The sequence below is a fragment of the Protobothrops mucrosquamatus genome, unplaced genomic scaffold (assembly GCF_001527695.2).
Source record: "Protobothrops mucrosquamatus isolate PMUCROS unplaced genomic scaffold, P.Mucros_1.0 scaffold_8, whole genome shotgun sequence".
In the NCBI taxonomy this organism is placed as follows: Eukaryota; Metazoa; Chordata; class Lepidosauria; order Squamata; family Viperidae; genus Protobothrops; species Protobothrops mucrosquamatus.
Genome location: NW_015386084.1, coordinates 142,719 through 167,284, shown reverse-complemented (window position 1 = coordinate 167,284; position 24,566 = coordinate 142,719). Strand labels below are relative to the sequence as shown.

General features: G+C 41.9%; 2 protein-coding genes across 2 annotated transcripts in view; one reads left to right on the top strand and one right to left on the bottom strand.

Annotated features, from left to right (window-relative positions):
- The first annotated feature begins 964 nt into the window (after nucleotides 1-964).
- On the top strand, nucleotides 965-6,132 carry LYSMD2 (LysM domain containing 2). The gene is made up of 3 exons (XM_015817793.1): nucleotides 965-1,192; nucleotides 3,781-4,112; nucleotides 5,287-6,132. Exons 1-3 carry the CDS (start codon nucleotides 965-967, stop codon nucleotides 5,333-5,335), a joined length of 609 nt encoding a protein of 202 aa, XP_015673279.1. The 3' UTR covers nucleotides 5,336-6,132.
- A 4,647-nt stretch (nucleotides 6,133-10,779) lies between these two features.
- Nucleotides 10,780-24,566, bottom strand: part of SCG3 (secretogranin III) — a 25,542-nt gene continuing 11,755 nt past the window's right edge. The window contains exons 9-12 of the mRNA XM_015817681.2: nucleotides 15,345-15,416; nucleotides 14,956-15,096; nucleotides 12,339-12,419; nucleotides 10,780-10,906 (exon numbers count right to left, since the gene is read on the bottom strand). Of these exons, the coding sequence (XP_015673167.1) occupies nucleotides 10,788-10,906; nucleotides 12,339-12,419; nucleotides 14,956-15,096; nucleotides 15,345-15,416 (413 nt within the window). The 3' untranslated portion in view covers nucleotides 10,780-10,787. The remainder of the gene's footprint in view (nucleotides 10,907-12,338; nucleotides 12,420-14,955; nucleotides 15,097-15,344; nucleotides 15,417-24,566) is intronic.

Sequence of the window (24,566 nt, the reverse complement as noted above, 5' to 3'; positions counted from 1 at the left end):
ATGATTTATACTTAAGACTGGAAGTTTTTAAGAAGAGACTGGACAGCCATTTGTCCGAAATGGTATAGGGTTTCCTGCCTGAGCAGGGGGTTGGACTAGTTGACCTCCAAGGTCCCTTCCAACTGTATTATTATTATTATTATTATTATTATTATTATTATTATTATTATTATTATTATTATTATTATTATTATTATTATTATTATGAGAACTCTGCTGTCTGCTAAACTACTTAGTTAGCCTGAGCAGGGGTTGGACTAGATGACCTCCAAGCTCCCTTCCAACTTTATTATTATTATTGTTATTATTATTATTATTATTATTATTATTATTATTATTATTAGAAATGCATGTATTATATATGTGTATGTATATATATATGTGTGTATATATGCATATATGTGTGTATATATGTATGTGTATATACACACACACACACACATATTTGCCTGGTTCGCAGTTCCTTACAGTACTTTCAACCCTAAAGGAGGCAGCTGGCTAACCTATACCCCCAAATCCACACACCACAGTTAACGGGAACCCCAACTGGTGTGTGTGTGTGTGGCACCCAGGCCTCCCCGAGGCCCTTCACTGACCTGCACAGGAGAGTCGTGAGAACGCGGCCCCCGGTCACGGGTCGGGGGGGGAGTGGAAGGGAAAGGAAGGTCGGCCGGGGACAAGACCTTCCCCTCAGCGGGGAGCGCGTCCAGAGCATGCGCGAACCACGGCGCAGGCGTAGAGGGGCGACCTGGCCTTAGGTGCGCTCCTTTCCCCCACCCCTCCCTTCGCGGGGCGCCGGGTCTCCAGCGCGCACGCGCACGGGGCCGCCGCTCGCTCGCTCGCTTCGCGCCTTTCGCGCCTCAGGGCGCCGCTTTCGCTCGGCGACCTCCTGAGGGAACCGGCGGCGCCGCTGCTGCTGCCCTGCCCGCTATGGCCCCGACCTGCCGCTGACTTGCCAGCCGCCATGGCCGAGTCGCTGCCCCTGCCCGGGCTGTCTCTGCGGGAGGAACCGCTGCCCGGACCCGGCGCCGCCGAGGGGGAGGCCGAGCTGTCGCTGAGCTTGGCGCGCACCAAAACGCGGTCGTACGGCAGCACGGCCACGGTGCTCGCCCCCTTGGCGGAGCGGTACGTGGAGCACCGCCTCAGCCCCGGAGACACCTTGCCGGGCTTGGCGCTCAAGTACGGCGTGACGGTAAGCAGGGAGGGGGGCTGGCCCGGGAGCCCCTGGAGGCCACGGCCGGGGCTCCGGGAAGGTGCCCGTGAAGGGTCGCGCTGTTCGGGCAGCCCCTTCCTCCACCCGCGAGGGGACAGGGCGCCCCCCATGGAAGAGGGCAGAGGGCCCCCCCTTTCTCTGCCAGCAAGGGATCGGGGGGGCTCCTCCGCCAGCATGGGCAGAGCTTGCCACCCCCAACATCAGGAAGGGCAGAGGGAAACCCTCTCCATGAGAGAGAGGGCACCCCCAACACGAGCAAGGGCACAGACCCTCCGTGAGCATGGGCAGAGGGCACCCCCTCTCCGTGAGAGAGGGTCTTCCCTCCACCAGTACAGGCAGGATTACTCCTCCAACACGAGGAAGGACACAAGGAGCCCCCCTCCACCATTATGGGTAAAAGGACCCTCCATGAGAGAGAGGGCACCCCAACACGAGCAAGGGCACACGAACCCCCTCCGTGAGACAAAGGGCAGAGGGCACCCCCAACAGGAGCAAGGGCACAGTGAACCCCCCCTCCGTGAGATAAAGGGCAGAGGGAACCCCCAACATGAGCAAGGGCACAGGGAACCCCCCTCCATGAGATAAAGGGCAGAGGGCACCCCCAATATGAGCAAGGGCACTGGGAACCCCCCTCCGTGAGATAAAGAGCAGAGGGCACCCCCAATATGAGCAAGGGCACTGGGAACCCCCCTCCGTGAGATAAAGAGCAGAGGGCACCCCCAACAGGAGCAAGGGCAGAGGGCATCGCCAATATGAGCAAGGGCACAGGGAACCCCCCTCTGTGAAATAAAAGGCAGAGGGCACTGCCAATATGAGCAAGGGCACAGCGAACCCCCCCTCCGTGAGATAAAGGGCAGAGGGCACCCCCAACACGAGCAAGGGCACAGGGAACCTCCCTCCATGAGTATGGGCAAAAGGACCCCCCTCCATGAGCATGGGCAGAGGGTCCCTTTCCACAAGCATGTACTGAGAACCTGCTTGGTGGCACTGCCACGCACCCACTTTTGGTACTGAGACTCTGCAGCTGAAACAAGAGAATATGAACTTTTCTCAAATCCCCAGCTCCAGTCCAGTAATCCCTGCTAGATTCGGTCAGCCTCAGATAGGAAAGCTTCTGGGTGACAAACGGCATGTTTTTCACTTTTTCCCCACTTCTCAAAAACTAGAGGAATTTGCTGGAGGAGGAGGGGAGTGCTTCTGTCCTTGTGCAGACTGCTTTCCACTGGAATCATTGCAAGCGATCTGGCGTGTCTCTTTGAGCTAAGCAGTTTACATACTTTGGATTTTTCCTCATTTAACGCACATCTCAGACCAATATAGCTAATATTAAGGGGTCACATCTTAACCTGCGTGCAGGGAATCATCGGTAGGGGGTTTCAGGCAGACAGACTTTTCATACAAAAGGAGATTTGGAGGGCATCAGAGGTCTCCACTACAACTGTAGCGTTATTGCAATGAGTGGATGTGGTATCTAACAAGAGATTTGAATTTGGAATTTTCCTTTGAGCATGGCTTGATCACTGGGCCCTTTGAAGGTTGAAAGCGAAAGTCAGTCTTTGAACATAAGAAGATGGTGTGCATTACAGAATTGCTGTTCTTTCCTATCTTTGAACTGTGGCGTTTCGGATATAAATCATTTGAAAGTTTGCCTTGCTGAAATGATTGTTATGATTTGTTGAATAGCAACCGTTGTTGGCATAATCAAGATTTGTAATACATCACTATTAATAGGAAAAGGTTGAAGAGTATGCATAATAAGCCAACCTAGGTATACGTGCTCATGCTGAGACACTAATTCTGTTAGCTGCATTGAATATACAATCACTCAAAATTGAGACAATTTCCATAGAGTTGTAGACCACATTTAAAACAAAAACAGTTTTTAATCCAGGTAGATGATGACTTTTATTATAATTGCTTTCAAATGTGGGCCTGTGAGAGTGTTGTATTGCAATAGGTCTGTAATGCCAAACCTAAATTAAAAAGTTTCTGGGGAAAAAGTGTGAGATCTTATAAGAGTCTTCTAAACTTTATGCTGTTCAATCATTAAACTGCTGAATGAAAAATAGTCTTTAACGTGGTTATGGGGAGAAAGTGTAAAGGTTCTAGTTATATAATAGCTTTAGGTACATTATTTATTAAACTGCAATTAGCAACTAGAACATCAGATTGCTAGTTCTTTGTGAAAACAAATGCCTGAGGAAACATTTGGTTTTTATTGTTAATGTATGAAAATGATATCAACAGCAGAAGAATCCATCCTTTTGGAAACTGAATTGCTGTAAAAATTCAAAACACAAAATTGAGTTTCCATTTTTAATTTGTTCAGTAAGAGATGTAAATTAGTTTCCAAAATGATTTTTTCCCCCACCAACTTTTACCTCATATGCCTGTATGAAAGATCTGGTATTGCAGCTGTAACAATACCAGTCCCCATATGGAAGGATAGCCAAAAATTAACCGCATTAAAGATACATTTTCAGAAATAAAATTATGTAGTAAGGTAGCTGCAGGCTATTTTAATCCTTGCTTCACTTGGATTGTAAATATAACTCTTTCTGTTTCAGATGGAGCAAATAAAAAGAGCAAATAAACTTTTTACAAATGACTGCATATTTCTTAGAAAAACATTAAATATCCCAGTTATACTGGAAAAGGCGCTGCTGTTTAATGGATGTAACTCACTGGACTCTCCAGAGGATGATTCTGACAATCCCACTACTTGTGAAGAAAGACCTATGACTGTTCAGGAAGATAGTTCTTCCCCCAGTCCTCCAGAATCCGACAATCGACTTCCCCCACCTGAAGAACTCTCGGCCAAAGATTTTCTGCACAGAATGGATGTGCAGATTAAATTGTCCAAACAAGCAGCTAAGAAATTAAAATCTGAAAATGACAGGTAAAATCTTATCCATTTCTTTATCTAAAATATGTTTTTATTTGAAACTGCTGGGAAACTTTAATAGATGGTAATATAGCGAATAACAATCGTAGTAATGGAAATCAGTATATAAAACTGTTGTTAAGAAAGCTACTGAATTTTCAATATCATAATTACAAATGATCCTAAAGCAAAAGTTGGAATGTGTCTAGAATTACTTTGACTCTCCATGTTGAATTGATTAGTGAAGTTTTAGATGTGTGTGTGTGTGTGTATACACAGAAATATATACACACATATATGACATACCCCAAATCAATCTGATGGAGATAAATAGAAGGGAATATATTAGATACAGAGAAGACAGCATTGACCTAGAGCTGAACCAAGAATATTTCTAGTTAAATTACTTGAAAGCTAATCCAGAAAAGATGAGGTAGGAGTGGAGAGTAGGGAGATGATGCAACAGAATGTCAGTTGCGACTATATAATGATAATACAGTACATCTTGTTTTCTCGCTTTAAAGTTCTTACATGATACATTAGTGGACACTAAATGCACTGACCATTTCACATGTACATCTATGCTACTAGAAAAAGCTTCTGGGTTGCTTTGCTCTTTCTAGAGCAGGGGTCCCCAACCCCCAATCTGTGGACCGGCACCGGTCTGCGGCAAGCCAGCAACCTGGCCGTGAAAACAAGCGAAGCCCCATCCGCGGGATGCAGGAAGAATGCAAAAACATGCCCTCTCCGGGTTGCGGAAAAACCTTTCTCCATGGAACTGGCCCCTGGTGCCCAAAGGGTTGGGGGCCACTGATCCAGAGTAAGAAAATGCACTTTCAGAGGATTGGAAGAAAAACAATAGATTTTTTTTTTGAAGGATCTTCTACATAGCTATAGTAGTCAAATATAACATTATGTTATGGATATGCTGTTGGTGAGAACCTTTAAAGCCCTGCATGGCATGGGGACCAAATTAATTGCACAACTGTCTTTGACCCATTACGACAGCCTATATAGTATTTCTCTTATGGGCCCCGGGGGTAAGTTGCTGCTCAGAAGAATAACATTTCTGCAGCAGTCTTCAAATGGCCTAATTTGAAATAATTCTATTAAAATTGGATAAACCTCTTGAGGTGTAAACTATAAATAACTTTGCATATTTTCATAAGTTTCCTTTTTTCCTCAACAGGGAATATGGTGAGGAAAATTCCTATGCAATTTCTTCCTATCAGCAGTAGAAAATGAATAAAGAGCTGGAATGAAAGCAGTTCTTAAAGAACTAAATATTTGAAATTCAGAAGATCTTTTGGATTTGATATATTATATTGTACTTGTTACAAATCATATATAAAAATTCCACTGACTGTTGCACTAAAAGTATTTGAATGTTTGCCTTCTATAGGCTAATATTCTTTTACTATTCATTAATAAAGGAAATGCTTCTCCAAAATATTGCCTTTATATTTCTGCTAAAAAAAATGGCACACTAGCAACAATGTATTCGTAAGAGAACTTCAATACAGATTTTTTTTTGTTTTCGTATACATATATATATAAGATAATATTAAAGGAATAATCATTTATTTTTTAAAAAGCCCTGTGGTCTTGACTCAGACATGGTTGTAATGCAAATTTTGTGAACGATGCTGATGGATGCACCATGATTAAGTTGAATGTTTATGCACATTTGTATATGTCTCTCTGTGTTGACATATTTAAAGATATGCTCTTAAAGTGAACCAGTTTTAGCCGATTATTTTAGGCGGAAAAGTTGGGATTTTAAAATATGTACGGTAAAATACTTTGTTTGGGAAAAAAAGGGACCAAACTGAGTAAATTGTATTTTTTTTCTTTGTGAAAAGGTGTTTGGAACATATTTTCTTGTTAGCACATATACGTAGTTTCATGTATTGAATATAAAATGCACTTTAAAGAGTTATTGCCTTTGTTGTTTGACGTATCTGATGCTTTGCAACTACTGTACATTTCAGATATGATTTGTTTCATATGCTATATTAAAATTTCTTATAGCGTCTTTGCTCCTTTTTCCAACTATTTTATCTTTATTCGAAATCAAAATAGTTTGAATACAATTTATCTTTGTCTTGTAATTCTCAGAAGGAGAATATTCGTATTCTAGCTGAGGAAGACAAGATCACAGGATGTATAACTTCATCCTGTTTTGGTAATGGGAACAATTTATTGCATGCTTGAGGAGTGGTGCTGTTCACTCTAAAGCCAATCGTACATAACAGATTTAAAGAAAACTCTTGTGTGCAAATAAAATGGCTGGAGCTTTTTATTTTAGACTTGGGAAAAAGCCCAAAAGAAATAAATAAAATTGATGCTAAAAGAAATCTATCTTCAGAAAATTTGATGTGCATTGTTAGGAAAACTGATGAATAGTAGATTGGAGGTATATAAAACAACATAGTTTTGTAGATGGGCGATCTAAAAATACTATATCCTCTGACTTTAAACATCAAATGAATCTTGGCCTATGACACATTTCCTGTTTAATTTTTTCTCCTTTTATTCAAACATTGTGAAGTGTGTTTTCAAATGGATTGAAAGTTTCAAGTTCATCCTGTAGATTTACTGTCTGCTTTCTTAGTTTAAAGTATCATTTAAGCATTTTGATGTTTGAAGGAAACTATTTTGAAACTCAATGTGAGAATGATAATAACTTATCCATCTCTGGTTTAAAGACAGCTATATGTAGAATTATATTGGGAATACAGTTAATTTATAAGTGACAACTCTGTCAGTTTGGAAAAAATGTTGTTTCCAATTATTATTTTACAGAAACAGAGTTTTAAAAACATTTTTCTATTTCTGTTGTATTTCTGTTCTTAGCAGTACTTAATCATAACTCACCTGGAAAATGTTTCAGTACATTTTGCATTACAGCAAAATTTCTTGCTATGTGTGTTTCTGTAAACTTCAGTAGTAAGATCACCAGTTCGAGGTATTATTTTTAAAGTAGTAATTTAAAGCGGTACCCCAAGAAGACAAAACCAAGAATCTGCATTACTTTGTCTTGTAGCAAAGCATTTAATAAAGTACAGTATCAGAAACAGGATTCTATTAGAAAAGTGTATTTTGAATGCAATATATGTGATAATTTGTTACATTTTCCCCAACAATGGTTTTTAAAGGTAAAAAGGTGTAAAGACACATCAGAGCATCTAAAAGATGTTTAGGTTATTTAAAAAGCATTGGTAAGATTAGAACTAGGGAAGTGCAGAATACTTTTATTTTCCTTCGCTGGGATAGAGATAATACCAAATGTGTCTAGCAATTGTTTTCAAATGCTAAAAAGGGCAAAAATATATTATGCCTTGAAATATTATGCTGCATTGCTTACACTGCTTTTAAAAACTGACCGCTCCATTCTGTACAAGCCATGGCCACGGGGGTGATGCATGAGGTGGTTTTCTGTTTGCTTTTATCATATAATATGTTACCAAATGCTGTATTGGATGTCCACAGTATGTTAACAGTCAGTCCTCAATTCACAGAAGAAAGCAGGGGAAAATTGACATAAATAATACACAGTTATGAAAAACATGGCACACTGAATCTGAATTATATACAGTTTTTAAAAAAGCCTTAAAGATTCATTAGCATAAGGACTGAACCATCTGTCAATTGTCCACAGCTCTATTTAATTACAGGTAATCCTCAACCATTCATCATTTAATTACAGGTTATCCTAGACCAGGAGTAGGCAACCTTGGCTCTTTTATGACTCGTGTGCTGGCTCAGGAATTCTGGGAGTTAAAGTCCACGAGTCATAAAAGAGCCAAGGTTGCCTATCCCTGACCTAGACTTATAACCATTCAGTTATAACAGCAGTGAAAAAAGTGACAGATGAGGGTTTTTCACACTTAACCACCGTTGCAGCATCCCCATGGTCATGTGATCAAAATTCGATTGCTTGACAACTGGCCTGTATTTATGACAATGGCATTGCACCGGGATCATGTGGTCTCCATTTTCAACCTTCTGAAATTACGTCTATAGGCCGTCACTGAGCAACAGATTCATAAACCATCGACACCAATGTTTTTATCCTGTTTCAAAGTTTAAGCTAGTGCGTGTCCAGTCAGGTATTCCCTGTTGAATAAATATGCTCCGGGCTGCATTCTCAATTTTTCTGCTGCGCTCCTTCCCTTCTCATATAAATGCAAATTCTTTTAATGACTCTTTCAAATGTACTGAGGAATACGAGACTAGTATGTCTGCAGAGTACATTACGAGACTAGTATGCAGAGTACATACGAGACTAGTATGTCTGCAGAGTACATTACGATTCTCTTGTACAGCTTTTATTATCCAGATGGTGCTAAAATGATCTTTTTCTGAGTTAGCAGCTGCACAAGAAATTAACCAAATATTTCTGTCTAAAACATCCATTTATGAAGGAGGCTGCCAATGGTAACTCTTATGAATTTCAGTACTGGTCTTGCCTCATTCAACTTTTCTGCCATGATCCCGCAAGAGAAGGGATTGGGCTGTTTGGCTAGTCTCAGCCGATGGAAGTCGGTCTTCATGGCCGACTCACATTTGGGGGATCCTCTCCCACTGATACCTAGCTTCGTCAGTGTCAGCTTCCAGCAGATCCATGAAGACCGCGAAGATTTATTTTGCATTTGCTAGTTTTAGTCTGAATTGCTTCTAAATCATTTTATTGCTGCAATCTATCAGTGCAGTTTAGGGGAAAAGCAAAACAAGCAAACATACAGGTGGTCCTCACTGAATGACTACTCATTCAGTGACCATTCCAACTTGCAACAATGTTGAGCTTACTATCAGTCCTCAAAGTTCTGCCCAATGCATGCCCCCATAGTCGCGTGACTGCGATCCAGGTGTTTGGCAGCATCCCTGTGTCACATTATCGCAATTTGCGACCTCCCATCACGTTTCCCACAAGCAAAATCAATGGGGAAGGATGTCAGGTCATCGCAGTCACGAGAAGACCTTGCTAAGTGACCTTCATGGTCTTCACTTAATGACGGTAACAGAGAACTACCATAACTGCTGTCCTTAAGCAGTGCAGTCACCTGATACCATATTTTATAATCGCATGGCTTAGCAACAGAAAATCTATTTCCAATTACTGAAATTAAGGGAAGCTACTTGTATTATTAATGGAGAAATTAAGCAGAATCAGCCCATCTTCTAACCGGAGTGCTCACTGCATGTTAATGTCATGAATTTGGAATCCCAAAATAAAAATAAATTGATTATTATAAGACAAACATAGGTCTCCTCGTGTCATGTTCAGAATGAGAACTTAAATGCAGGATTTACTTCTCAAGAATTATTCAATGTGCAAGCAACATTTACTATGGAGGGGATACAATATTCTGTGAATGTAGCCATTCTAGTTTTTGAACTATGGTTTATGCCTCATTGCACTGTATGGAGCCCGTCCAGTTATGGCTTAATCCACAAACCATGGTTGATCAAACTGTACACCAACATTGTGGATTGTGACTTATGGCTTAGCATGTTGTTTTAACCCAATTGTGCCTTAGTTTTTTTAAAATAAAATAAAATAAAATGTGAACCGAGCCTCTGTAAAAACATGTATCTTTAAGTTTAAAGGGAGCTTAGATCTTCAGTGTTAATTCAGGCCAAATCAAAAGTTTACAAACACGAGACATTTATGAAACCTCGTGTTGCTAAATTATACTGCATTCCCGCAAGTCCTAGCATATCACTCATCCTATATATAAATGTCTGATCCTAAGCAGACCTCTAAGCTCAAGCACTTTGCTTCACCTCCTTTTTTTACCCTTAGAAATGGTTATTCACATATCATTAAGCTACTCACATCAAGAACTGTTCTTCATACATGCAGAGAAATAACACTTAATCAACAACAATGGAGGATGTGAATGACAACCGTTGCTATTGTACCTGACCGTATAACACAACGGTGACAATACGGTTCTTTCTGCCTGTAAAGATCTATTTTGAAGGCTGATGCAGGGTTAAACACACAGCCATGACTTAATGGCACACGGACGGGGAGAACAAAGTGGAATGCGCAAACAGCAAGAAAATGAATATATTACAGCATTCCAACAATACTTTCTGCCTGGGACACTAAACAAGGGGTGCCACAAAAGGGAATGCAAAGGTGAGTTTTCTTTGCAAGAACGGAGTTGAGCTAAACTGAGTTAATTCACTTGAGTATAGGGTTTCCTGCCTGAGCAGGGGGTTGGACTAGATGACCTCCAAGGTCCCTTCCAACTTTTATTATTATAATTATTACTTGCCCCTAGTATTGCCCTTTATAATTTTTTTCAGAACACGATCTCTTAAAAGACATTTCACAAACTGGCTGTTCTCCAAAGCATATAATCTGAAAGAGCCGCTGCTGGATAAATTAACGGGGACATGAAATGTGCAGCTGTTATACCCTGTTATCTATAAAGTGGGCAGCAAGGGGGCTGCTGATCAAAGTTGAGAAGAAACAAATATGCGATTATAGGTTTGTTTGTTTGTTTGTTTGTTTTAACCTGGGTAAAATTCAGTACAACGGAGACAGAATACTTTCTAATCACCTCTTTTTTTCCTGGGATGTGGTGGGGAGAAAGAAAGTTGTAGGTCTTAGAACTAGTATGTGGGTGAAGCTAGACTAGAATTCCATACAGCTTCCAAAAGATTTTCTTTTCTTTACAAGCTGCCATAGATACGTTTGATCACATCAGCCTCTCCTTTATCCAGGATGCCCTTGTCCACGTAAGCATCGGCTTGTTGGTCTATGAAATCCCGCAGTTTAGAAAGGTCATAATCTGAAACACAGTTAAACCAGGCAGATTATATCAGATTCTCCTGGAGAGACAGCTTCTTATTTCTTTGGTTATTTTAAAATCACTTTCCTTCTCTAGTAGGAACACCCAATATTTTGGGGCTCAAAAGCTACAATTCTATTTTGAATGGAATATTGTCCTCTGCTGTCCAAAGGATAAGCAAGCTCTGAACAATTACATGTTATTTGACATTTAATTTACACCTGCTCCCCATTGAACAACCACAAGCAGAATTCCCATCTTAAGACGTGCTTGTTAAGGGGGACTGTTTTTATGACAGTCATAAAATGAAACGGCAATAGTTAAAGGAATTACAGAGCTGTTATCGTCAACCACACAGTTGTAAAAACAAAACAAAACTAATCCATTCTTCCAAACGGACTTTTTTGCCGTATTGCATATTATGAATTGGGTCAATACATTTAACGGTGCTGGGTTCATGGATAGGCAAAGCCAATTGCTGATAAATTCTGTAGAAAATTTAAGAGAACCAGTATCACTTCCCATCTATGTCCCTCTATATCCATGGTGGCGAACCTATGGCACGTGTGCCACAGGTGGCACTCAGAGCCCTCTTTGTGGGCACACGTGCCATGCCCCAGAGATGGCAACCATCCCTCTTCAACCAGCTGTCTGAGGTCCCACATGGCCGGATGCATCCCGGCACGGGTGGCTTCTCTCCCCCCCCCGTCCCGTCCCTCCTGGACTCGCATGATCTCCTTTTCCTGGGCACGATCCACTGCATCGCCTCCTCAGCTGTCGGCCATCCGTCCAGCTCAGAGGCGGCTTCTCTGAACTGCTGGTGGCGGGCTGCGGAGCCCCAGAGTGCACCGGTTGAGGAGCCGGCTATAGCTGCTGACGGACACCGTCGGCCCCCATGGGCTCGCTGGCCTCTATGTGCGGTGGCCGATGGTGTCAGGCAGCAGCTGCCCTGGCCCCTGCATTGCCTTGCCCCATGGCAATGGCACCCCAGTCCTGCCTCGCCTCACACCACAGGATGAGCCTCCTGCCCACCACCCCACCTGCCAGAGACCCCCTGGATCTCCCCCAACCCTGCCTGGCCCCCACAGGCGTCCCTCCCCACGAACAACATCGAGGTGACCACGCCCACTTTGGCCACACCCACACAGTCTGCCATGATCACCACAGCCACGTCCATCCAGTGGGCCACATCCCACCTGGCACCCGGCGATAAATAAGTGGGTTTTGGGTTGCAGTTTGGGCACTCGGTCTCTAAAAGGTTCGCCATCACTACTCTATATCCTCTATACCCGTATATATCCATCCATATATCTTTCCATCTATTCCATCTTCTCAAGACTACATGATCAAGCTTTTTATTTAACGGAATTCCAACAGAATATGTTCTCCGGATTGGTCCTGTCCATACCACAGTCCTCTCCTCAAACCTTACCATCTTTCTTTCCCTGTGGGTTATGCTTCTTCAGCCACTCTATATTCTTTCGGATGGCTTCCAAATACGCGTCTGCTTTTCCTTCAAAAGTAAGAGGAGAAAAGAGTATTAGTAGTTAAATGTACACGTTTCAGAGGAGAAATCAGGTCTATTGTACAGAGAATAAAAGGCTCTTATTTCTAAGCAATTTCTCAGCCATCCACGATTGTCCCAAAGGCATTGTTTAAAAGGGTTCATTTCTTTTCCTTTTGATTGTTTTATTGGTTTGTCAAAATATAAAATACAAAGAGAAATTCAAAAAAATAATAGAAAACTAGAAGAAGGGGGGACGGGAAAGGAAAAAGAGAGTGTAAAGAGAGAAAAGGAAAAAAGGCACCAACTTCCAACTCTTTTTAGCACGGCAGAAGATAACATTACAATCAATTCTTGGGTTTTTTTTCTTGAAGAGGTTTCATTTCTCACCCAGCAAGCTTTAGGAGTCAAAGGCTACAATTATACTTTGAATGGAATATTGTCGTCTACTTTTCAAAAGGAAAGAAAAGTCTGAATAACAATACGCTAATTAACATTTAATTTACATGTATTCCTCATTTAACAACCATAGCCAAGCCTGGAATTTCCAGTCAGAACTGAAGAAGCTTCTTGGATGAGAAGTGAAACAAGGAAAAAAAAAACCCAAAGAAAGTCCAGTTGTCTTTTGAAAATCACCTTTGGGATAAAGGTTCTCATTTACTCATAAGCCATCTGAAAATGAGAAGAATGGTTTGAGAATAGGAGGACATTCCTTAACCCAGGATTAGTTTTTCCAATCTTTTCTAGCTATGGCAAATTTAGACAGCATACTAAAAAGCAGAGACATCACCCTGCCAACAAAAGTGCGTATAGTCAAGGCCATGGTTTTCCCAGTTGCAATGTATGGCTGTGAAAGTTGGACCGTAAAAAAGGCTGAGCGCCAAAGAATTGAGGCCTTTGAGCTATGGTGCTGGAGAAGTCTCCTGCGAGTCCCCTGGACTGCAAGGCGTTCAAACTGGTCAGTCCTAGAGAAGATCAACCCCGACTGCTCTTTAGAAGGCCAGATCCTGAAGTTGAAACTCAAATACTTTGGCCACCTAATGAGAAGGAAGGACTCACTGGAGAAGAGCCTAATGCTGGGAAAGATGGAGGGCAAGAGAAGAAGGGGACGACAGAGAACGAGGTGGCTGGATGGAGTCACTGAAGCAGTAGGCGTGAGCTTAAATGGACTCCAGAAGATGGTAGAGGACAGGAAGACCTGGAGGAACATTGTCCATGGGGTCGCGATGGGTTGGACATGACTTCGCAACTAACAACAACAACAAGCTAGGAATTCTGAGGATCGCAGTCTGAAGATGCCTCTTGAAGATGTTGAGAAAGGCTTCCATAGAGTTAATAATTGCAGATCAAACCCTGCAGGCTTATAGCAATTTATTGTGTGTAAGGCAGCAGAAGTTACGTAGTCCTCTTGAGCTCCTATCACATACCTCCGCTGTATTTCATCTGGAGCCACTCAGGGGAAAATGTTTTCCTGGAAATGACCCTAAGCATTTTGATCGCTCTTATTTATATTTCAAGCAACATCTCACATTACAGCCCGATCAATACGCCCCGCGCAGACTTCTGCGTTTGGTAACGATTTTATGTTTTGAAAAAGGATACATACAATTAGAGGAATATCTCAGCCAAGAGTGATGTATTGATCTCATTGTGTTTGGACTGCAAAGCTAGCCTCTGGGCTCCAGAGAGAGGACAAAGGCCCTGTGGCTTCTAAATGTAGTAGATCAGCTCCTGAAAAGCCTGCTCTATGTACCAGGACAGGGGTCTTCAAACTTGGCCCTTTTATGACTTGTGGACTTCAACTCCCAGAATTCCTCAGCCAGGCACGCGTGCCTGGCTGAGGAATTCTGGGAGTTGAAGTCCACAAGTCATAAAAGCCCAAGTTTGAAGACCCCTGTCCTAGGAGTTCGACACTGTCATATCTTTGAACGTTTGTTAAGTCGAGGAATACTTCTATTGCAGTTAGTTGGGTCATAATCAAAGCATCGAGAACAGAAATAACAGATGATGCTGTCCAATCTACCCCAGAACCTCTGCCATCTCTGTTGCAATAACCTCTGTTTATGATAAGGTCAGTGGTGGGATTCAGCCGGTTCTCACCGCTTCGACAGAACCGGTAGCTAATTTTTTGTTGCCCAGGCCCAGAATGGACTTCCGGAAGTGGTATCCACACAGAGAACCGGTTGTTCACCTATTTGAATCCCACCGCTGGATAAGGTTGGCCTTATTTGGCAATCAACCAGGCTATTAACTCTGTTAGATAAAGATTTGGGAGCAGTACCACTGTAACAAGCCCTGGTGGCACAGTGGCTACAGTGCAGTATTGTAGGCAAACTCTGCCTACAGTCGGGAGTTCGATCCTGATCAGCTCAAGGTTGACTTTGCCTTCTATCCTTCCAAGGTCAGTAAAATGCAGACCCAGATTGTTGGGGTCAATATGCTGACTCTATAAACCGCTTAGAGAGGACTGTAAAGCATGGTGAAGTGGTATATAAGTCGAAGCACTGTTGCCATTGCTATCTTACACACACGTGCAACTACTTACCTTGAGGTTCTTTGTTGCTTCCTACGTTATCTTCCTCGGCTTTTGTGGAATCTTTCAGGGCTTCATATTCTTTTTCCATTTCAGCCGTGGCTGTTTTTGTGCTGTCGGCTTCCTCGGTGTTCTTGTCTAGAGGGATCGCAAGCAGAATAACCTTTACACCATCTGAACCATAGCACATTCCCACATGCACTTGGGTGTCTTAATAGCCTTTGAGGCTGTAACGGTTTGTGGCAAAACTAGATTCATATGAACAGATTTCTAAACAGGCTTGCTGTTGTCATTGCGATTTAAATCGATTCAAACAACGGCCAAATTATAATTCAACTAAGTCCACAGGAAATGTAAGTGGGGAAAAAACGATGCAATAACACATTTCCCAAAATTACCTGATAGCTTGTTCTGGGAACTGGATTTTTCAAGTTTCTTTCTTGTCTGTAGGGCTATCATGGCATCTAGATTTTCTGGAAGGCAGAAAAAAAAAAGAAAAATTTGAGCTCCTGTGTAGAAACAAAGCCCTTTTGGAGGAGTTTGTTTCTGTTTATGAGCTAGGATGGGACAATTAACTCTCCAATAACTGGCTCCTGAACATTGATGAGGGCAGACAGAGTTAAATCTTCTTTACCCTGGATTAGTTCTAGGAATTAATTAACAGACTCAATAACATCTAACTAACCCTTTTTCCCAACCTTGTTGAATATACTGCGCAGTCAGGAATAAAAATCTATATATAGATGCCAAATAACTCTGCTGTGGCCATCAAAGACAATTATTTGAAGGAGCAATTCTACATTCATTGTCACATTATCCTAGGCACGCTGGGTGCAAACCTCTTCATTTGATTGCCATGTTACTATACAGTCAAGTTACATCCACCAAGGCTAGGGTGTATTAAAATGTATAACCACCAACCAAGCCGAAACTGGAAACTCCAGTTTATTTATTTTTAACATACGCATACTTATTACAAGCCCATAAAAAAAAAATCTTTCCTGAGTCTTGACGCACATGTTTTGCAGTTGTGCTCTCTAGCTTAAATCCCCTAGATGGCCTCTCAAATTGCTGAATATATTCTCTTGGGTTGAATTTTGCCTAAAGAGCTTTTGGCTGCTTTCTTGCATAGACAAACCGAAAAGGGGGAAAAAAAAAACCCAAAAGAAAGGGGTATGCAAGAAACTGGCTGTTTTCAATCAAAATGACGTTAGTAGGTATCCTCTAGCTGCAGCCTGGATATGTTGCATTGCTCAATATTGGCTTTCAATTACTCTAATGTGGTGAGTCATTAAATGTCACTCACCAGGACAGGAGCTAAGCAACTGGTTCTCCTAGTGGGGCTTTTATAAGATCAGATGTCACTGCTAGGCTGGTTGCCTTGGTAATTTAAAAAAAACCAACACTGAATAAGAATCTGAACACATGGACCTTTCACCCGTCCAGTCTATTTTTTTTTTATACTGTTCATTAAAACAAAGGCCACCAGAGCTACACTGCTGGTAATATCTTCCACAAGCTATCTTATAGTTGATAGTGAAGCCAGCTTTCAATCAGTCAATCAGAATAGAGCTGGAAGGGACCTTGGTGGTCTTCTAGTCCAACCCCCTACTCAAGCAGGAGAACCTATACCATTTCAGACAAGTGGTTGTCCAATCTCTTCTTTAAAACATCCAGAGTTGGAGCACCCACAACCTCTGGAGACAAGGTATTCTACTGATCAATTGTTCTATCAGGAAATTCCTCCTTAGTTCTCGGTTGCTTCTCTCCACCTCTATATCTATGTCTATGTCTACTATATCTATATCTGTCTATATCTATCTCTATATGTCTATGTCTATATCTGTCTGTATCTATATGTCTATGTGTCTATATCTGCCTATATCTATATCTGTCTATATCTATGTCTGTCTATATCTATGTCTATGTCTGCTATATCTATATCTGTCTATATCTACAGTATATCTGTTTCCAAAATTCCTCAGTATATACGTATTCCCAATATGTTCCTACAATATTTTTGGACAAGTCTGCTCTTCTTTACATAAACATATATCACCCAGCACATTTTCAGCACATACTTGTTCACTTGTCACTGACATTTAGAAACAAAGCTAGAGTTTCTGTGGAATTCAGTCATCCACAGAGAGAGAAAATACACTTAATATCCCCTTACCCTACCGTAAAGTGCTACATATCCAAGGATGAAATATTGTAATTCTGATGAAGATGTCTATTCTCTTGACTCATCCATCATATACATAATCTGGCAACTCAAGGATATTTACAGAATGATTTATTATTAGTGTTGTATGCCACGTGACGTCTTACAGCAGCATACGCAATCCCCCAAGAGGAGTATAAACAACTGAACAATCACAAGCAATAAACATTATATGACACTGAAAGGGAAGATATCAACATCCAAAACCTTTTTCCCGCAGCCATTTTTTTTATTTCTTTACAGAAACTAATTAGAGAGGAGACAATTCTTATATATGAGAACACATTGTTCCAGAAGAGGGGCAAATTAAAGTACGTTAGCGACCAGACATCAAAGCATGCATAGATGAATTATTAAAATAATAGATCATCATTATCTAAAACACTACTGGGAACAGCAACAGACCCATTTTGATTCAGTTGACCCAAACCAACAGCTGATCCCAGAATGTTTTAGTACAACTGTATTTATTTCTTATAAAAATAAAATGGAAATCCTGCCACCAATAACTCATCTCTTCTTCTTGAAGTCCAAGTCGCTGCCAGCAGGTCAGAAATGATGATGCCATTACGTTCTAATCCAGCTCCATTCTACTCTGGGTCACTTTGAGATACGGCTATTCCTTAATTGGGCAAATGGGGTGATATTCAGTCTTAGCAGGGGATGGTAAATGGCTGCCCTTGACTCAGCTCATGACCAAAGACTGGGCCTGATGCGTATTTGGTTATGAGCACCACCACCATCAAACACTAGGATTCTACCAAGAAGCTGAAAAGCATCTTTGAAGTTGGATGATAGGGGACAGTCGTGGTTGGGAGACCATGGAATGATTCCTCCAGCAATTTCACATTGATGTTGAAGAGCATGAGAGACAAGGTAGAACTCAATGGACACATAAGCCAACATTTAGGTATTGCACAGTAATCCTCTTGAGGTTACAGGATATGGCCCTCAAGGCTCAATCTCATTAGGCAGTGGAGAAGGATGCCATGGTCAACGGTATCAAAAGCCAATAAGGACTCCAGGAAAACTAATAGGCCACATTCTTCTCTAGTCAGAATCCTGCAAAGCAACTGCAGTACTTCCAGTATCTCACCTCATCTGAAAGCCTAATTCTAACCAAGCTTCTAATGTCAGTCAAAAGTCAGCCTATACCGCTTCCATTTTTTTCTCATTACCCTTCGTTTCCTACGCCACCAGACAAGGATGATGGAAAACCATAAATTTGGTTGAGGATCAAGAACACACTGCACCACACTGTAGACCTCTTGTTTACGTTTGTTAACAATTCATTAAAAGAAACGTGATATGTACATACCTTGACACTTCTCAGTAAGGCAATACTGGCAGGGCAGGGCAACCTATGGACCAAATAGGACCCTCAACCTGGTATCACAAAGACCTTTCCAAGTGATTAATTCGGAATTAATCCTCGCCCAACAGGGTGAGTTTCCCTTCCTTGCCCCAGCTCTTGCCCACCGACCAGTTTGAAAGCATGCAGATGCGAGTCGATAAATAGGTACCACTTCAGTGGGAAGGTAACAGCATTCCATGGAGCCTTTGGCATATAGCTGGCCACGTGACCATGGAAATTGTCTTCGGACAACGCTGTCTCCTTTGGCCAAGAAACAGAGATGAGCACCCTGCCCTAGAGTCGGACACGACTGGACAGAGGGAAACCTTTTATCTTTAATTCAGCACTCTGTAATACTGGGCAACCAATTCCATGGACAAAATGAGAGAGATAGGAAATCAGAGGGAGTGGGGAGACAGGGATGGCGAAAATAGAAGGGGCGACTCCCTTCTTTCGGCTTTGCCCCCTCCTCGCCTTTATTTCAACCTCGCTCGCCAACTGGCATATGGCTCCCCACATTATCCTCAAGGACCCACCCCACTTTGCATCTTAAGAAGTCAGAACTCTTGGAGTATTTCTTCCAACAGGCATCTTTATTAAGAGAACATGGTTGCAGGCATTCTAGACAGGACCTGACGTCCCACTCCTACCATTCAAGGTTTTAAATGTTCCCAAGCAGCCCCCCACCCCACCATCCTTCCAGCGACAATCCCAGGTGTTACATTTCCACCCCCTTTTCCTCACGGCCGACGGAAGGGAGACTTCAGAGAGGAGTACATGAAAGCTGATGGGCCCTATTGTTATGGTCAGTCCTTTTGGTGCGATCCACATTCAGTCCCTTTGAAGTTGGAAGGAAGGAAGTGAGAGCCATAAAACCCCTTTGCTCATCCCCCTTCCCTTTCGTCGTATGACAGAATCCAGAGAGGGCAGAAATGGGGTTTTCCATAGTCGATAACTATAGATGAAATATAATTGGATTCTGACAGGCGACTCCCTTCTTTCGGCTTTGCCCCCTCCTCGCCTTTATTTCAACCTCGCCCGCCAGCTGGCATATGGCTCCCCACATTATCCTCAAGGGTACGTAGGAAGGAAGATTTGCTTGCCTTGGCAAAGTAGATCAAAACATGGGGGAAGATGAGACGCTGAGTAGCGTCTGTTCACGTCCCTCCTCATCAAAACATGTCCAAACTCACTGGCAGGAAGGCTCAAGGACGTGACGGCTGAGTCATCTGTGACGGAGGAAGGTGTGAATGTGGAGACTAAGGCTGACAGTGACACAGCAAATGGCATTCCACCCATGGATCCACAGTGGAAGAGAGTTAACTCAAGCATTCTTACTGTTTTCATCGCTTACTAATAACCAGCAATTATTACAGCCAGAAATAATTATAACCCCCCCCCCTGTGCAAAATTGGAAGGAAGCAACTCTTCAAGAAAGAAGTTGTTTTGGACCCAGACGAGGGAATTTCATAATTTCCAGTAACAATTTTCTTACCCTACAATGTGAGGATCAGAAAGAATAATGGAATATTAATGGCAACGTTCTTATCCTTTTTGCCAGACCTTTCCACCTTTCTCTGCATGCTGGTATTTGCCCCACATACGCACCCTGCACACACACATACACACACACACACACACACACACACACACACATTTCACAAATACGGTTGCAGAAATCTTTGAAACAATTCAGGCAGTACTTTTTCCCTCCTGCAGCTAAAATAATTGAAGCATATGTCACGGGCTGAAATCTCAAGAGGAGCATTGCCCTCGCAACATATTCTGTGAAGTAGTACAAAGAGTACAAATCTCTTTTCTTTCTCCACGTCTTTCTTGCATTCGGCTGCTGAGAAAATAAAAAAAAAAACGAGCACACTTGTAGGGCAGTGGCTCCTTTATGATATATTTTCTTCATCTGCAGCAAAATCCATGGATGCCTCTGATCTACATCAAGGGAGCATTAGAAAAATTACGACTGGGTGGACAGCAGCTACCTTAAAATATTTTTGCTTGCTTTCAGTGCTAGAGCTTCCAGCTTAAATTATGGGTGAAAACACAACAATTCTTTTTACTAATCAGGTGATTTTTTTCTTTCTTTCTTGCATGACAATCTGGTGGATTGAGCAGGATGTGGAAAAGAAGATGTATTTCTCAGCCTGCCCCACCAAATGCAAAAGTGGGAGAGGTTTTCCAAAGACAAAAAGAATGAGGAAGGAATAGTCCTTCCTTTGATCCAATGGCGCCAATCCTCATAAACCAACCATGCTGTATGCAGTTGTGGGTGCTCCATCATTGGAGGCTTTTAAAGAAGAGATTGGACAACCATTTGTCTGAAATGGTATAGGGTCTCCTGCTTGAGCAGGGGGTTGGACTAGAAGACCTCCAAGGTCCCTTCTAACTCTGTTATTCTGTTTACAAAGTATTTTTTTTTAAAAAAGCACTGTGTCCAATATTACCTACACAGCAAAAATATGCACATGAATGCTTTCAGCGGAAAAAGCACAGTATAAGAAATAAACCATGATTCCAAATGAAAAAAAATAAAGTGGAATTCAGAATCGCCCTATTCTGACAGAATGCCATTTTATCTATCACCTCTTGTGTTCTTCACTGCTCATCCAGAGTCCTAATAACATCAATTATCAAGTGACAGGCCAGACTTCCCTCTCTCTCTCTCTCTTTTTCCCACTTCGCCAATCCAGCACAAAGAGTGACATCATGCTAGTGGGATTACAAATCCCTCTCCAGTTTTGCAGAGGTACGCTTTTAAACTGCCTGCCTTCACAAACCACGTCGTGCAAGAAACTAAAATAAAAAATAAAAAATGACTTGGCTAGTAAAAGATTTATTACTTTGCATCCATAATTTAAGATGGAAGCTCCAGTATTTCAAAGCAAACAGGGATATTTTAAGGCAACTGCTCTAAATCTCGCCCTGATTGCATAACGCTCACTGGATGTAGTTCCAAACGAAGACATCCATGGATTTTGTTGCAGATGGAGAGATTGGGGGGGATTGTTGTTGTTTTTTAACACTACAGAATCCTGAAGCTGGATAGTTAGCTTTTGTCTTGGTCTCCAAGACAAGTGGACAACTCTCTCAACCAGCATCTGTCCACACTGCTAACATCGAAGTTCTTTGAAGAGTCTCATCTGTCGGAACCATGTCATTATCACCTCCCCCCCCCACCATGAATGGTTATATTAAGCTCATCATTTCATCATTTCTTAAAGCTCCAGAAGACCAGTGTTTTGAAGGTCAGAAACCCCAGCTTCTTCTCAATGGTGATGCTAAATATAGTGCAGGAGAGAAACCTTTGAGAAAAGGGATTTCTGCTCCAGTTGGCAGCTTTCACGACAAAATATAATGTTGCCTGTGGAGCGTTTATGACTAGCAGGGTGGAAGTGGACCGCAACACTAATTGTCATTTCCTGGGGCTGGTTCACACTCTGGTGGCCCAGCATGGGGTTGAGTTCTCCCTTTGCTGGCTGTGTCTAAGCAGAGATTGAATAGACATTTTTTGTGGGGGAGGAGGGAAATGTTAAATGTAGAAAACATAAGTCACCAGAAGCTTTTTCATTGCATTGATGGATAATTAAGACACACCAATTTGAAAGAGATTATCTCCTGTATTGAATTTTTGACTTAATTCTTAAAGTTCTTCACCCTGCGGTGGAAAAATTCAGAAATTTTCTTTTCCCTGTTCTTTCTCGTTATCCCAAATACTTATTTAGGGTATTTGGGATAGAGATTCAAAAATCCTTTGTAATGAAGTGGTTGCTAAGGATATTTTCACCCTCTCAAAGATGTCTAGTCGGTGGAAGAGTTACAAGCTTGTTGAGATATGAGGAAATGTAGGGTCCCTTCTCTCTCTACCTCCAAAACAGCAGAGCAGCAATGCTCTCAGCCAGGTTGCATCAAAAATGGAAACAACCTTGTAGTATTTGAAAAGCAGATTGCAATATGGTAGAGAAGAAAAAAAAAGAGATTTGGGCGAAGGAAATGTAACCGGTCTGCTGTACATCTTTGAATCATAGCCACTATACATTCCTACACAAGAATCATGGGGTAGATAATCAAAACCGCCACAGAGGTTGGCCATTTTCCAGATTTTTAAGCCTTCAAGGCAAGGCAAAGAATCAAACTGTGTGACTATTTTTAGGGGGGGATTTCACCCCAAATTAGGATGTATATGTGAGTATAGGGGACTGGAGGCTAAAGCATATAAGGAACGGTTGCTGGAATTGGGTATGTCTAGTTTAATGAAGAGAAGGATGAGGGGGGACATGATAGCAGTCTTCCAATATCTCAGGGGTTGCCCCAAAGAAGAGGGAGTCAAGCTATTCTCCAAAGCGCCTGAAGGCAGGATAAGAAGCAACGGGTGGAAACTAATCAAGGAGAAAAGCAACCTGGAACTAAGGAGAAACTTCCTGACAGTTAGAACAATTAACCAGTGGAACAACCTGCCTCCAGAAGCGGCGAATGCTCCAACACTGGAAGTTTTTAAGAAGAGACAGGACAGCCATTTGTCCGAAATGGTATAGGGTTACCTACCTGAGCAGGGGGTTGGACTTGATGACCTCCAAGGTCCCTTCCAACTTTATTATTATTATTATTAGTTGATATGTACTACAGGTAGTCCTCAATTTACAACAGTTCATTTAGCAACCACTTAAAGTTATAACGGCGCTGGAAAAAGTGACTTTTGACCGTTTTTCACATTTAACGGCTGTTGCAGCATTCCCAAAATGACATGATCAAAATCCAGATGCTCATATTTATGACGGTCACAGTGTCCCGGGAATCACATGATCCACCTTTTGTGACCTTCTGACAAGCAAAATCAGTGGGGGAAGCCAGACTCACTTAACAACTGCATTACTAATTTAACAAGGGCAACGATTCATCGAACCACTGTGGCAAGAAAAGTCGTAAAATGGGGCAAAATGCACTTCACAAATGTCTCACTTAGTAACATCAATTTTGGGCTCATTTGTGGTCGTAAGCTGAGGACTACCTGTAGAAAGCAAAATCTAGAGGGCTACGTTTGTTAGTAAAAAGCTAGGGAGCAGGAGATAATATAAGTTATGCTCAGTTTGCCAAGAGAGGCATCCCCACCCCCTTGCAATCTGATTTACAGCACGCCTAGTTTCTGCTCCTTCCTTTAAAATCTGCATTTTAAAAGAAATGCTATTCACCAGCAACAGTCGGCCTCATTTGCATAAAGTACTGGCCCAGGTTTTCATAATTCTAATACACCAGAGGAAATGGCTCAATAAGTAAACTGAAGATAGACCTAAAGCTTATGTAACACTTCCTGTATAGCTAAGGGTAGAAATATTTCAGAACTTTGATTGGGGCACCCCAATCAAAATGACCACTGTTGTACGAAACACAATCTTAACATTTACAAATGAGGACTTAGGTTTCTGCATTCCACAACTAATTTTAGAGCCACAGCAAACTGGAAACCCAAGTCCAAGAGAGTGCCCTGAGTCAAAGGTCACTCAATCTTTTACATTTATCAATCCAGTGTTTATCAAGCGTATATGGCATTGTCAAGCATGATGTGCCAACTCAACCCTTGTTAGATTCATAAAACAGTTTCTGTTGCAACAGATAACAACTGTATAGTTTCATAATAAGACAGGGAAGGGAGATCTTGCCTGTCAAGTGGATAATAATTAAAAAAAAACATTCATATATCTTCTGAATGATCAATCCCTCTGGTGGTATATTGCGTTCCTTCCAGTATTGCGCGAATGCAATTCTTGCCGCAGTTAATATGTGTAGAATCAAATATCTAATTTTCCTATCAAATTTTTTTTTAAGTATTCCCAGGAGAAATGTTTCCGGGTTTAGTTCTATTTGGCATTTTGTTAGCTCGTGTAGCCATATGAATGTGCCGAAATGGATAAACTCACTTTAGAACTAAAGCCGCTGGGGGAGATCATTCGTGGCTTTGGGGTGGATTTCCATCAGTACGCTGATGACACTCAGCTGTACATATCCACTCCGGGCCACCCCAACGATGCCCTTGAC

Coding starts and splice junctions, on each gene's coding strand:
- LYSMD2 (XM_015817793.1), top strand. CDS start 965: ATGGCCGAGTCGCTGCCCCTGCCCGGGCTGTCTCTGCGGGAGGAACCG. Junction 1,193..3,780: donor CGCTCAAGTACGGCGTGACG/GTAAGCAGGGAG, acceptor TTTCTGTTTCAG/ATGGAGCAAATAAAAAGAGC. Junction 4,113..5,286: donor TTAAAATCTGAAAATGACAG/GTAAAATCTTAT, acceptor TTTCCTCAACAG/GGAATATGGTGAGGAAAATT.